This window comes from Gopherus evgoodei, chromosome 5 (genome assembly GCF_007399415.2).
Source record: "Gopherus evgoodei ecotype Sinaloan lineage chromosome 5, rGopEvg1_v1.p, whole genome shotgun sequence".
NCBI lineage: Eukaryota > Metazoa > Chordata > Testudines > Testudinidae > Gopherus > Gopherus evgoodei.
The window spans coordinates 123,691,139-123,704,877 of NC_044326.1; the positions used below are offsets into that span (position 1 = coordinate 123,691,139).

At 43.3% G+C, this 13,739-nt stretch overlaps 1 protein-coding gene across 1 annotated transcript in view; it reads right to left on the reverse strand.

Moving 5' to 3' along the window:
• Positions 1-921: 921 nt before the first annotated feature.
• Positions 922-13,739, reverse strand: part of HERC6 (HECT and RLD domain containing E3 ubiquitin protein ligase family member 6) — a 105,911-nt gene continuing 93,093 nt past the window's right edge. The window contains exons 43-47 of the mRNA XM_030565087.1: positions 10,211-10,277; positions 9,912-9,994; positions 8,867-9,050; positions 4,434-4,533; positions 922-2,774 (exon numbers count right to left, since the gene is read on the reverse strand). Of these exons, the coding sequence (XP_030420947.1) occupies positions 2,560-2,774; positions 4,434-4,533; positions 8,867-9,050; positions 9,912-9,994; positions 10,211-10,277 (649 nt within the window). The 3' untranslated portion in view covers positions 922-2,559. The remainder of the gene's footprint in view (positions 2,775-4,433; positions 4,534-8,866; positions 9,051-9,911; positions 9,995-10,210; positions 10,278-13,739) is intronic.

The window sequence follows — 13,739 nt, forward strand, 5'->3', positions numbered from 1 at the left end:
AACAAGTAGATCAGCGGCAGGCTGGCCCAGGGTGGTGCTTTGAGCCGCCATGCAGGAAAGCTGAGTGGGAGTCCCAGCTCGGTTAGGATTTGGGGATACAATATTGCAAGTCGTTCATCCGAATTAAATCTCCTCACTGCAATGAAAGAAAGTGCAGTGTATAAAAGAGGCACAGGGTCCTGCTGCCTGTTTCATCACACACTTCCACTTCACCCTTTGCAACACGATGGCAACCTCTCTCCTCTAGGAGTGACAGAGCCAGAGACTTCAGCTGCTGCTCCTCTCTGAAACTCCTGTAGGGGGTATGTGTGGGAGGAGGCATCACAACATATGGCACTTGCTTTGCTTTGGCCTACAGTTTTAGGAGGAAGGAGCAAGATGCCAAAGAGCATAGCCAGGCCTGCCCAGCCCACAGAGAAGTTTCTGTGGGAATCTGGAGCCATGGGTAGAGCCGGTGCTCCCCCCTGTGACCCTGTTCAGATCCAAGAGTTTAGTTTCCTCTGCACTGACAGAAGGAAAGGGAGTGTGGGGCCAGACTTATACAGGAATCACCTCACTTATCACTGAAATGCAGCTGCCTCTGGAGCAAAACATAGGGTCTGTGCAGCACACAGCAGCAACACAGAACAGTTTAGGACAGGAAGTGAAGAATACTGTATCTAATGTTTGTCCTAGATCTATATACGAGTATAAAGCAAATATCTCACCACACAGCAATGACCTTGACCTGGCTTACTAATGTAATAGGAAATTGGATCAGAAACATAATTATGCTACACATAATGGACTTAAACACTCAGCTCAGCCTTCACTTCCTATTGTAACTGCTTCTCAAAATGGGCTTTATGAAGAGAGAAACTCAAGGAAACACAACAGTCCACCAGCAGCTGTACAACAAAGAAAAACACTGTCAGCTGTAAATATGAAAGACTATCGTCATTTATTTCAACACATTTGGCAAAAGGGCCAGTAAAACACTTTCTTACACATGAAACTTGCTTTAGCTACCTGCCCATTGACATATTCAACGTGTAAAAAACATATGGTACGCAGGGTAAGCAATGAACATTGTTGTCGGGCAGTGAAAAAGATGCAATATTTATATGCTTTTTACAAGAAACAAACTATACAGAAGTATAGTCTGCAGTGTTTACAACCTTGCATAATGTTATCAGTGTTGGGCCTTAACTGTACAAAGTACAGGCATCTCCCAGGGCCCACCAGGAAGCCTGCATAGATCCACTCACATGGAGTTAGACCCTAAGAGTTTAACTTACGGTAGCAGTGACATTTATTTAAAAAAAATCATGCTTTTGAAAATGAAATCTATTTGCTTAGGACACCACACACCCTCTTTAAAAAGCTACTTACAGTAAAATAATAAGTTTACAGCTTGTTGGGAATGCAAGGCCCTTGCATTAATGTTTTAAAAATACAGCTTTTAGCGAAGCCTGGAAATGACTGACAGAATATAAAATATTTACCATGTTAGGTCCTGATCCTGAAAACTCTTACTTAGGGGAGTCAAAGGCAGTGGTTGTCAGAGTATGGACTGCTCAGTTAAGTACGAATTTGCAGGTTCAAGCCCCCTTAGGTAGTGGGTAAGGCTAGAGAACTCATCACTAGTATATCTGATCAGTGGAAATTTCCTCCTCCTCTCCCCTTGGCATGACTACTATTAAGAATGCATTGACAGTGTGCTTGGTTCTATACAAGATACAAAGTATGGAGAATCTCTGCCCCAAAGACCTTACAGGCCTAACAAAAAAAGACATAGTGAAGACAGGATGCATTGGGAAACCTATAGGAGAGGTGTTAATTCTTATTTGTTAATATTATAGTTGTTGACTTGCTTCTCGAGGTCACCATGTGAACACAATTCAGGCTTCTGCAACTGGCAAAGATAGTGACTTATTTTGCCGAGTAATCAGGCCCATGTCAAATAAGAGCACTGTAGAGTTAGTCATCACTGTCTTTACCAACCCCTCCTACCAGCATCTAATTAACCTCTTTTTCGCTGAACCCAAATCCAAATGAAATTCCAGGAGAACTGGGCATTTAACTCCAATAGGTACCTTTGAAATTCCTATGTAGTGTATATACACCTGTCATATCACAAAATCACTCTCTCTCTCTATACACACACACACACATATATATATATAAATACAGTGTGTGTGTGTGTATATAATATATATAATATATAATATACACACACACACACACATATTTTTTAACCATTGTTAAGAGATTATGCAGGGAAAAAAGTCATTTAACCAATAACAATAATACATTTTTGTTTAGTCAACGTTGCATTTGGCTAGTTAGTTCAGTGTCTTTTTACAAACCTGTTCTACAATGTTAGGTACTTTGCAGGCCTGAGAATCACCTCCTTTGTTAAAGTGCAATCCCAATGGATGAATGAATCTGAATGTTTTTAAGGTGCAGTATAAATAAAAAACAGGATTTGGTGGCTTCTCCTCCCACAAGAGCTAACAATAGAAGACTATTCCAAGTAAGACATGAAAAATGTTTTTTACATTGCTTCTTGGCCACAATTTATGATAGGCTAAATTTTTCATAAAACTCTAAGGCATTCAGGAACTTTTCCCGAAGGATCTCTTCATTGCTGTATCTCGGGAGCATCAAGACGTGATAGCAGGTATTCGCAATAGGATGGAAAAGGTCTGGGTTTTCTTTTTTAAAGTCTGCAATAGTGAACTGAAAATGTCTCATCCCTTCAGCAGGGATTCGATCCGTTCCTGTCAGAAAAGCTGAGGGGAGGAAAAAAAAACAACTCAACACGATACAGATAGAAAACATATTAAGATAATATTATTGGAGAGTGGGGTTGGGGGCAGAGAATCACCAAGTGAATATACAGGTAATTGTATAAGCTATTTGTTCTGTGTTTTTTGTTTTGCACTTAGTGTACTTGAGTATTTTCAATCCTTTTACTTCCTGACTTATAATGAGCATGATCTCTTCTTTTCTTTTTTAATCAAAAAGATTTTTTAAGTTAGAAATGCTAGGCTAGGCTTTCTGTGTTTAAAAACTACGAATCTGATCCAGCAACCTTCTTGGATAAAGCAGGGACTACTTGTGTCAGTAAGGACCACTCACATAATTAAGGACTCTTCTTAGGCCCCGACCAAGCCATCTTTTTTGTGCCCCCTCCTTCTGAGCTGTGCCACAATTTCACCTCAACATTTATAAAATTAAATACAAAAAGACACACAGGAATTGCTATCTATGGCTATCCTGCACTAAGGTACTATGGCGATAGATGTCTTGAAATACCTTGGAGAGAGAGATTAATTAGTAGATCTAGTAGAATTTCTGTCCTGTGGGGAATTTCTGATATTTTGACATTTGTTGTCATCCCAAATCAGGAAAATAAGTCCAAATTTCAATTTTTTTCATGGACGGAAAGTTCATACACATTTCAATTACACATTTTGTTCAACATTTTCAGTCAAAATTAAATGTTTCAGCACTCTCAAATTTGAAACATTTCATTTTGGTTTGGTGAACCAAAGTAAAAGGTTCAATTTTGACTTCGTTCAACATTAATCTGGGGCCTTCCCAAGCTGTCACAGCACCTCATGGGAGTTGTAGTGCTGGTGCATAATACCCGCATTCTCCTCTATGGACGGGGCTCCCTGGCTGGACTGCATCTCCCATAATGCATCACAGTCTTCCTGCTTGTTGAACCATTATGGTGCATCATGGGAAATGGAGTCTAGCCAGGGAGCAGTTGCCCAAAAGAGAAAATGGGGGCATGGGGACACTGAACTACATATTCCATAATGCTCTAGAGCTGCTCGGTGCAGAGATTCATGCTGAACTGACCTGAAACTAAACCTTCTGATTCATTTAAAAACATCAAAATGTTCAATTTGGTCTACTTGAGCCAAAACATTTTGTTTAGATTTTCCTGGGAAATCAAAGAGTATCAGCAAAAAATAAATTTTGCCTGGAAAAATGGCATTTTCTGTTGAAAAAAATATTTTAACAGAAATCTGCACCCCAGCTGTACTAAGAAATCAGTTAATCCAATCAAAGAAGGAGCTGGGAGGAAAAGTCTTGACTCCTAGTCCTCTGCTCTAACTACTAACAAATAGTTCTAAAATATTTCCAGCAGAACTACCTGATTTCTTGCTGTGGTTGTAGCTCATTATTCTACTAGTATCCAGTGTCACATTCTTTCATTTATATCCCATTGAAGTCAATGGGGTTACACTGATGAAGAATTAAGAAACAGATATTCTTCCATTTAGTCAAATACTCTCATGAGGTAACTGCTGTGAAGCTAATCAAATACTTCATGCTTCAGCTGCATGCTGATTCATGACCCATAGCCTCCACTGGCTATATATTAGCCTTAGGTGGAATAATATTTAGTGCATTATTTAAAATGCCTGTTTTATTACCAAGAAAATTCTTCTTCTTTTCTTCTGGGAGTTCATGAAACACAGTCCAAAAATTCTTGATGGTTTGATCAGACTTTTCATAATCTTTGTACTTTGTATTCTGTCAAAGAGAATAAAAATAGCCCTGCCCAGTTAATCTACAAATATAAGACTGGAAGACACCTTGGTAAGTATTAGCTAAACCATCCTTGACAGGTATTTGTCTAACCTGTTGTTAAAATCCTTCAATAATGGACATTACACAGCCTGCCTAGGTAATTTGTTACAGTGCTTAACTATCCTGACAGGAAGTTTTTCCTAACGGCTAACTTAATTCCCCCCTGCTGCAGTTTAAGCCCATTACTTCTTGTCCTGTCCTCAGTGGTTAAGAAAAACAATTTATTACCCTCCTCTTTGTAACAACCTTTTACATACTTGGAGACTGTTATGTCCCCCATTAATCTTCTCATCTACAGACTAAACAAACCCAATTTTTTCAGTCTTCCCACAGAGGTCATTTTGTTGCTCTCCTTTGGACTTTCTCCAATTTGTCCACATCCTTACTGAAGTGGGGTGCCCACTACGCAGAACTGGACAAAATACTCCAGTTGAGGCCTTCTCAGTGCTTTTTGCAACAATGGTACACTGTTGACTCACTGAGTTTCATCCTATTTATTTCAGATTTCTCCAAAAGATCATGTTGCATCCTAATCCTGTTTTCCAAAGCGCTTGCAACTGCTCCCCGGTTGACATCATGCACAAACTTTATAAGTGTTCTCTCTAAGCCCCCACAACATGCTACAAAAACTCCAGGGCCCAGCTGGGGGAGGGAAGGACTTGGGGCTCTGGGCTGTGGGGATCAGGCATAGATGTAGTTTGTCTTCTATTTTGGGTGGGCTGGGGCCAGTGGGGGTTGAGACAGCCCCCCATGATGGGGTCCAGGAAGGGAGTGCCACCTCCACCACCTGACTCACCTCAGCGGTGCCACCCGCCTGTCTGGGTTCGGGCGGGGGGGGGGAAGCGCGGCGGGTATGCAACCAAAAATTATAACTCAAAAGTGGGCGCTCAGGTCAAAAAGTCTGAAAATAGCTCAGAGTGCAGGGAGGGGGTAGCTAGGGGCTATGTGTGGGCAAGGGGTAGCACAGGGTTCAGGGAGAGGGGTAGCTGGGGTTGTGTGCGAGCAGGGAGGTAGCTCAGGATGAAACTCTGACTCAACAGTGTACCACTGTTGCAAAAAAGTGATCATCATTCTGGGATGTATTAATAGGTACCTCAGGGTGCAGGCAGGGGTAGCTAGTGGCTGTGTGTGGACTGGGGTAGCTCAAGGTGCAGAGAGGTAGCTAGGGGTTGGGGGGTAGCTCAGGGTGCAGGGAGGTATAGCTAGGGGCTGTGTGCAGATGGGGTAGTTTGGGGCTGTGTGCAGACAGGGAGTAGCTCGGGGTACAGGGAGGTGTAGCTAGGGGCTGTGTGCGGACAGAGGGATAGCTCGGGGCTGTGTGTAGATAGTGGGGTAGCTCAGGGTGCAGGGAGGTGTAGCTTGGGGCTGTGTGCGGACGGGAGTAGCTCGGGGCTGTCTGCGGATAGGGGGATAGCTCAGGGTGCAGGGAGGGTGTAGCTAGCGGTGTGTGCCAGAAGGGCTTCCCCTGTGGTAGCTGCTCCCTGTGGGCTCTGCCAGCCACGGAGCCAGGTCCTCCACCCTAGACAGCTCTTACCGGCTGCGTGAGCAAAGGGGGCTGGGAACTGAGGAGAAGCTTCAACCTCTTGCAGCAGCAGGAGACAAGGGAACGCCTTGGCTACCTGTGCAATGGCACCAGCCAGAGCAGCAGCTGCTGCCACCAACCTGTGTCCCCTAATGCGCCCCCCCAACACTACCCATGGGCTCAGGGCTTCGGCCCCCTGGGGAGTACCAGGGCTTGGGGCTCTAGCATTCAGCCCTGCTGCTCCCAGCTTCAGCCCCGCACAGGGCAGGGGCGGAGACAGGGATCGGGGCTTCAACCCAGTGGCAGATGCTGTGGCTCGGGCTCGGGCTCTGGGTTGAGAACCGCTGCTCTATGCCATTATCCAAATCATTTATGAAGATATTGATTAGAACCAGATCCAGGAGAGATCCTGCTGGACCCCACTCAATATACCTTTGCAGCTTAATTGTGAACCATTGATAATTATTCTCCACGTACTCTTTTCCAACCAGTTATGCAACCACCTTATAATAGATTTGTCTAGACTATATTTCTCTAGTTTGTTTATAGGGTCATGTGAGAGAATATCAGAGGACTTATTAAAGTTGAGATATGTTACATCTGCTGCTTCTCCCCTAGCCACAAGGCTTGTTACCTTTTCAAAGAAGGATTTTAGGTTGGTTTGACATCATTCATACTTGATAAATCCATGTTGATTGTTACTTATCACCTTTATTTTGTTTTAGGTGCTTACAAATAGATTATTTGCTCCATTATCTTTCCTGGTACCAAAGTTAAGATGACTGGTTTATAATTCCCTGGTTGTCCTTATTCCCCTTTGTATAAATGAGGACTATATTTGCCTTTTTCCAGTCCTCTGAGATCTCTCTCATCCTCCACAAGTTCTCCAAGACAGTTGCTAATGTCTCCGATCTCCTCAGCCAGTTTAAGTAACACAGGATGTATTTCATCAGGCCCTACCAACCTGAAACCATCTAACTTGTCTAAGTAATTTTTAATTTGTTCTTTTTCTCTGTTAGCCTTAGATCCTACCCCATTTACACTGATATTCACTATGGTAGTCATCCAATCATGGTTAACTTTTTTAGTGAAAATTGAAACAAAACAAGCATTTAACATTCCGGTCTTTCCCTTCTTGTTGAATAATGGGCCTGTTCTTGGTCTTCCTCTTGCTTCTCATATACTTGTAAAATGCTTTCTTCTTGTTCTCTCTCTGTCCCAAGCTAGTTTAATCTCATTTTTTGCCTTGGTCTTTATAATTTTCTCCTTATATTTTTGTGGTGTTAGGTTTTTTTAATTTTCATCCTTTGTAATTTGACCTAGTTTCCACTTTTTGTAACTCCAGTGGGTCTACTTCCTGATTGCCCCCAGGTTGTACTTCATGGGGTGCCAGGCACAGTGCCACCAAATCACAATGAAAGTGTTTACACCTACTTAGCATGGGTATAAATGACTGCATAAGATGCAGGGTAACAGAGAACTAGATGAATTTAGGCCATTGGGCTTACTTACACGGGTAGAACTGAGGGAAAACTTGGTCCTGAATGACTCAGGCTTTGGCTCATAAGGAAGATAAAAGGCTCTAATCCTTTCTTCTGGAGACACAAGGCGACTCCAAGATTCGATTCCTGTAATCCCAGCTGTTTAAATACTTATTTTAAGATAGAATGGAAAAACTGTACCAAATGTTTGTCTTATATTTTAATATTGCCATGATGGACTTATTTGCTATGATGGATTCCATTTTGGGGCATCTCTTCACACAGCACTTCCACCCTCCCTTCCACAGAAGTTCAGGGCATTCTAAGCGAGGGTCTGCCTCAACCAGTTCTAGAGAGGGGAGTGGTACCAGGAAAACCGAAGGGGCCTCTTTCATATGGGGCAAATTTCCAACAAGAGTGTAACAGGTGCAGCTCTGAAAATTGTTATTAGTATTTGTATGACAGTAATGCCTACAAACCCTTGCCATGACTGGGGCCCAATTTTCTAGGTGCTGTACATTCGCATAGTCAGCAGAGGCACCGCTCTTCTACTGTCTTACTTTGAGTGCCCAAAGCATGCTTGGTGCTGTACGCTGCAGCATGGACCTCCAGATCATGTTTCTTTGGCTACAGAGCACTAAAAATAGGACAATAGCACAACCCCAAAGAATTTAAAGGAATATCATCAACCTGTTTGGTCCCAAAATGACTAGTAGCCACTAGGAACAATACATTGGGGCACTGGTGTGAACCCAAAGTGAAAATAGGGTGACCAGACAGCAAGTATGAAAAATCAGGACAGGGGGTGGGGAGTAATAGACCCCTATATAAGAAAAAGACCCAAAATATCAGGACTATCCTTATAAAATTGGGACATCTGGTCACCCTAAGTCAGGGGTCCCCAAAATGCACCCGCGTCCTGGCCAGCGGTGGAGCATCCGCCAAAATGCCGCTGAATTTCTGCGGCATTTCAGCGGCGACACCTTTCGATGACGCCCCTTGCCGCCAACAAGCAACATCATCGAGAGGCATCGCCGCCAAAATGCCACAGAAATTCGGCGACATTTCGGAGGATGCTCCACCGCTGCCATGGTCCTTCATCTGGCGCCCGCCAGACGAAAAGGTTGGGGACCACTGCCCTAAATGAAAAGCCCCTCATCTCTTACCAGGCCTCTGAACCTCATTCATAAGGTTTGTACTCAACAAAAGAACAAAGACAGAGAGCCTATATTCAGCAAGTAAAGCAGGCGCATGCTCTGCTGGACTGCATTACCTCTTCCAGCAGCTTCCAGTCATATTTTGTATGTCCACGGAAAACAGTCAGGAACTCGATAGGAAGGAAGAGCTTCCACTTTTTAGCTGGACAGCCTCTTAAAAACCCACTCCTGAAATCCTCAAACGGCTTCTTTACCGATTCATTGAACACATAATTCACGTATGCATCGACGTATTCTTTCCTGCAGAAATATCAACTGAATGCTATTGATTTCTTGCTTTTAGTGAAACAGAGTGAGATTTTAAAGGGGAAATCTGCAATAGTTCATTCCTGAATGTGGCCTTAATCCAACACATGCAAGAAACTTTGTGCACATGTGTAGCCATCCCACTGAGTTCAGTAGGATTACTTGTGTACATAAACAAACAAGAATGGCCACTACAAATGACTGTCAATTCAGTCACCCCCATGAATGCATTTTCCATGCTATTTTTATACATTATAAGGTAATTCTTATTAATTATTTATATTCTAGTAGTAGCCAAGGGCCCCAGAGTAAGCCATGGTAGGTATTCTTTATTTTGTGCTCTTTGCACATTTATGAACACAGATCCATGGTCCATATTCTGCTGTTTTAGAGTGGTATAAATCCAGAGTAACTCCCATTGAAGTCAACACAATTATTCTGGATTTACACAGGTTTAACTCAGTTTGAGTCTTCTTTTTATTTGTGATAGGAATAATTCCCTGGAATGGCAGCTCTAGACCATCTACCCATTTAAAATATTATATATAGGGCTTAAATAGGGCTTTCAGATTCAGAGATTTTAAGCCCAGTCAGGACCATTTCTGATCTTCTGCATAACACAGACCAAAGACTATCATCTCCCAGTTACCCCTGTGTTGAGGTTATCCCTGATACACTGTAAGGACTTTTACTTCCAACTGTCCTATGTAACAAACATTTCGCTCATGAAAAAAATCTTACAGTTTAAAACCAATATATATATATAAATCTATACCTCTTCCAAGACAGAAACTAAAACACGAGATGCTTAAAGAAAAGTGTATGTGTATGAGAGAGAGAGAGAGAGAGAACTACCTGTTATGCTTTGTGATTGGAATGTCTGCACCATTTTCTTTAAGTTCGATGGAAACTATAGATCCTCCTTGTTTCTTCATTATCTACAACAGTCAAAGGCAAAGTAAAAAACAGAATGCTGGCTACACACGCCATTTGTATTCTTTCCACAGAGCCTGATACTGCAAACACTTATCAAGGTGAGGACTTAATTTATATGATCAGTTGTGTTGATTTCAGTGCGACCACTCATGAACCAAGTTACTCTGTGTATAAGTGTTTGCAGAGCTGGGCCCGTAAGTAGGATGATAATGGCTTACTGTGAAATCAATCATCATGTTCTCAAGGATGTCATCATAGTCTTCATCCAGGATTTCTTGAAGATTCCTGTCAGACAAGAAGCAATACGGAAATAGACTCTAAATAATTTTGTTAGTGCAAGTTAGCAAAATATTTTCTAATTCTGTACATATACACATATTTTATGTCTTACACCTTATCTAGCACCATTCATTCCGAATGACCCACAAATTGGTCTACAACTGGTCTATAAACTTCAGGCCTGATCCAGCAATGAGCTTCATGTGGCCTGAGCAGAACCCCCCCAACTTTAAAGGAATTCCATGCAGATGTATGGGTCAGCTTGCACCCAGGTGATTGTAGGGCTGGGACCTCGGACCTCCATCCTACAGTTACGTATGCGAATAACCTTACACATGTGAATAGTCCCACTGACGGTTATTCACACGTGTAAGTAGGTGCAGAATCAAGGCCTGCGGCTGCTATGTTTACTGAGTAAAGAGAATTCCATCATGGACCAGGGGGATGGTAGAGAAGAACTATTTTGTAGTGCAGAGCAGCACCACACAGCAATTTAAGACAGGAAGTGGAGATTTTTTTAGTAATCTGGTTCACTGATGTCATTCATGCTTTGTTTTTTTAATTTTTGTGTGAAGCACCTAGTTGCCATGGTGATAAGTGCTGTGCACGTTAGTGAAATCAGAAGTGAACCAGCAGGGGGAGGAGGTTGGGTAGGCAGAATGCAAGTAACCAAGTTGGAACTTGTCCAAGACACTGGAGTTAATAGACATGCTATTAAAAAACAAACAAAATAAATTGTCATGCAATCTTTGTGATCCTGGTCTCTTACTTCTCAGCTGGAACGAGCACCACAGTATCCCCAACTATGATGATAGGACATCGGTTCAAAATTGAATTGAGGAGAAGAATGCTATTTACTGCATCACCACCACCATTTCCTGCTGTACATAGCTGAAATCTCTTATTCAAAACCTAATGCAACCAAAGCATTCTTAAAACTACAGTACCCGCCTGAAGTGAAAAAACAGATTGACAGAGCCAGAAGAGTACCCAGAAGCCACCTACTACAGGACAGGCCCAACAAAAAAAATAACAGAACACCACTAACCATCACCTACAGCCCCCAACTAAACCTCTCCAGCGCATCATCAAAGATCTACAACCTATCCTGAAAGATGATCCCTCACTCTCACAGATCTTGGGAGACAGGCCAGTCCTCGCTTACAGACAGCCTCCCAACCTCAAGCAAATACTCACCAGCAACCGCACACCATACAACATAAACACTAACCCAGGAACCTATCCTTGCAACAAAGCCCAATGCCAGCTCTGTCCACATATCTATTCAAGTGACACCATCATAGGACCTAATCACATCAGCCACACCATCAGGGGCTCATTCACCTGCACATCTACCAACGTGACATATGTCATCATGTGCCAGCAATGCCCCTCTGCCATGTACATTGGCCAAACCGGACAGTCTCCGCGCAAAAGAATAAATGGACACACATCTGACATCAGGAATCATAACATTCAAAAACCAGAGGGAGAACACTTCAACCTCTCTAACCACTCAGTGACAGACTTGAAGGTGGCAATTTTGCAACAAAAAACTTCAAAAACAGACTCCAGAGAGAGACTGCTGAACTCGAATTAATATGCAAGTTAGGTACAATTAACTTAGGTTTAAACACAGACTGGGAATGGTTGGGTCATTACACTAATTGAATCTATTTCCCTATGTAAAGTTCTCCTCCCACCTTCTATGGGTCATCTCAATTATCACTTCAAAGGTTTTTTTTCTCCTGCTGCTGATAGCTCATCTCAATTGATTAGACTCTTCCTGTTGGTATGCGTACTTCCACCTTTTCATGTTCTCTGTATGTATAAATATCTCCTGTCTGTGTGTTCCATTCTATGCATCCGAAGAAGTGAGCTGTAGCCACTAAAGCTCATGCTGAAATAAAGGTGCCACAGGTACTCCTGTTCTTTTTGCGGATACAGACTAACAAGGGCTGCTACTCTGAAACCAAAGTCTTAGGGTATGGCTACACTTGAAATTTCAAAGCGCTGCCGCGGCAGTGCTTTGAAGTGTGAGTCCAGCGCTGCACGTAAACCACATCCCTTACGGGTGTAGCTTGCAGCGCTGGGAGCCGCGCTCCCAGCGCTGCAGCACTGATTACACTGGCGCTTTACAGAGCTGTATCTTGCAGCACTCAGGGGGGTGTTTTTTCACACCCCTGAGCGCGAAAGTTGCAGCGCTGTAAAGTGCCAGTGGAGCCATGGCCTTAGTTTCTCAGATCTGACATGATCACAGCATAGAGAAATACTTCTGTTATACTAAACATTTAAGTTGGTTAAAATGGAATCACAACAGAAATATATAACCCGCCAATCAGGGGACTATTAGATGAGATGCATCTTTGTTTCAGCCAGGTCTAAATTATAACAAACGACAGTCTGAGGGCTTGTCTACACTGGCAAGTTTTGTCACCAAAAACTGCCATTTGGCAACAAAACAACAAAAGCGTACATACTACAATGGGACTTTTGTCATGAAAAAACCCAGTTTTGGCAACAAAATACTTCCACCCCTAGGAGAAACTTTTGTCTTTTCCCTTCCCTTTATTGTGACTCAGCCCACGTCCAGACTAACCCGCGGCATCGGCGGGTTAAAATCGATAGCTCGGGGATCGATATATCGCATCTAGTCTGGATGCGATGTATCGATCCCCGAGCGCGCTTACATCGATTCCAGAACTCCATCAACCTGAACGGAGTTCCGGAATCGACACGGAGAGCCGCGGACATCGATGCCGCGCCGTCTAGACTGGTGAGTATCTCGATTTTAGAAATTCGACTTCAGCTACGTTATTCACGTAGCTGAAATTGCGTATCTAAAATCAATTTTAATACCCTAGTCTGGACGTGGCCTCAGACAGTGTAGACACTGCTGCTTGTTTTGTCAACAGAACTGGCTTCAGGTAGTATCCCACAATGCCTGCCTTGATTGCTCTGCCCAGTGTTTTGATCTTTGCTGCCCTTCAGGCATGCGCCCCTCCCCTTTCAAAGCTCCAGGAAGTATCTGTGTGCTGCTCGTTTGGGGAACAAACAGCAAATCATTGGAGTGCCCTGCACTATGAACACAGCAGCAGGCAGACTGCTGCTGCAGTGGGAGGGGGACAGACTGCTGGGCTGCTTTGCCATTCCTCAGCACGGAGAGCTGACAGAGCTACTCCCAATGCTGCTCTCGGCAGCTGAGGGGGCTGTGGGAGAACTCAGAGAGAATCCCAAGATGCCCAGCAATCAGCATTCGTCCTTCCCACAACACTGTACGTGGGATACATACCCACAGTGCATTGCTCACCCTGTCGATGATGGTGTCCCCAATGTGGACGTGATCAGTCGACAGAGGAAGCAATCCACTTGCAGGGCAGAGGTACCCTGAATGTCTCATCTCTGGAGCATGTCCATGTCCTAGAATTATCATATCAAAAGAAGGCATGTACTTGAATAACTGCATTT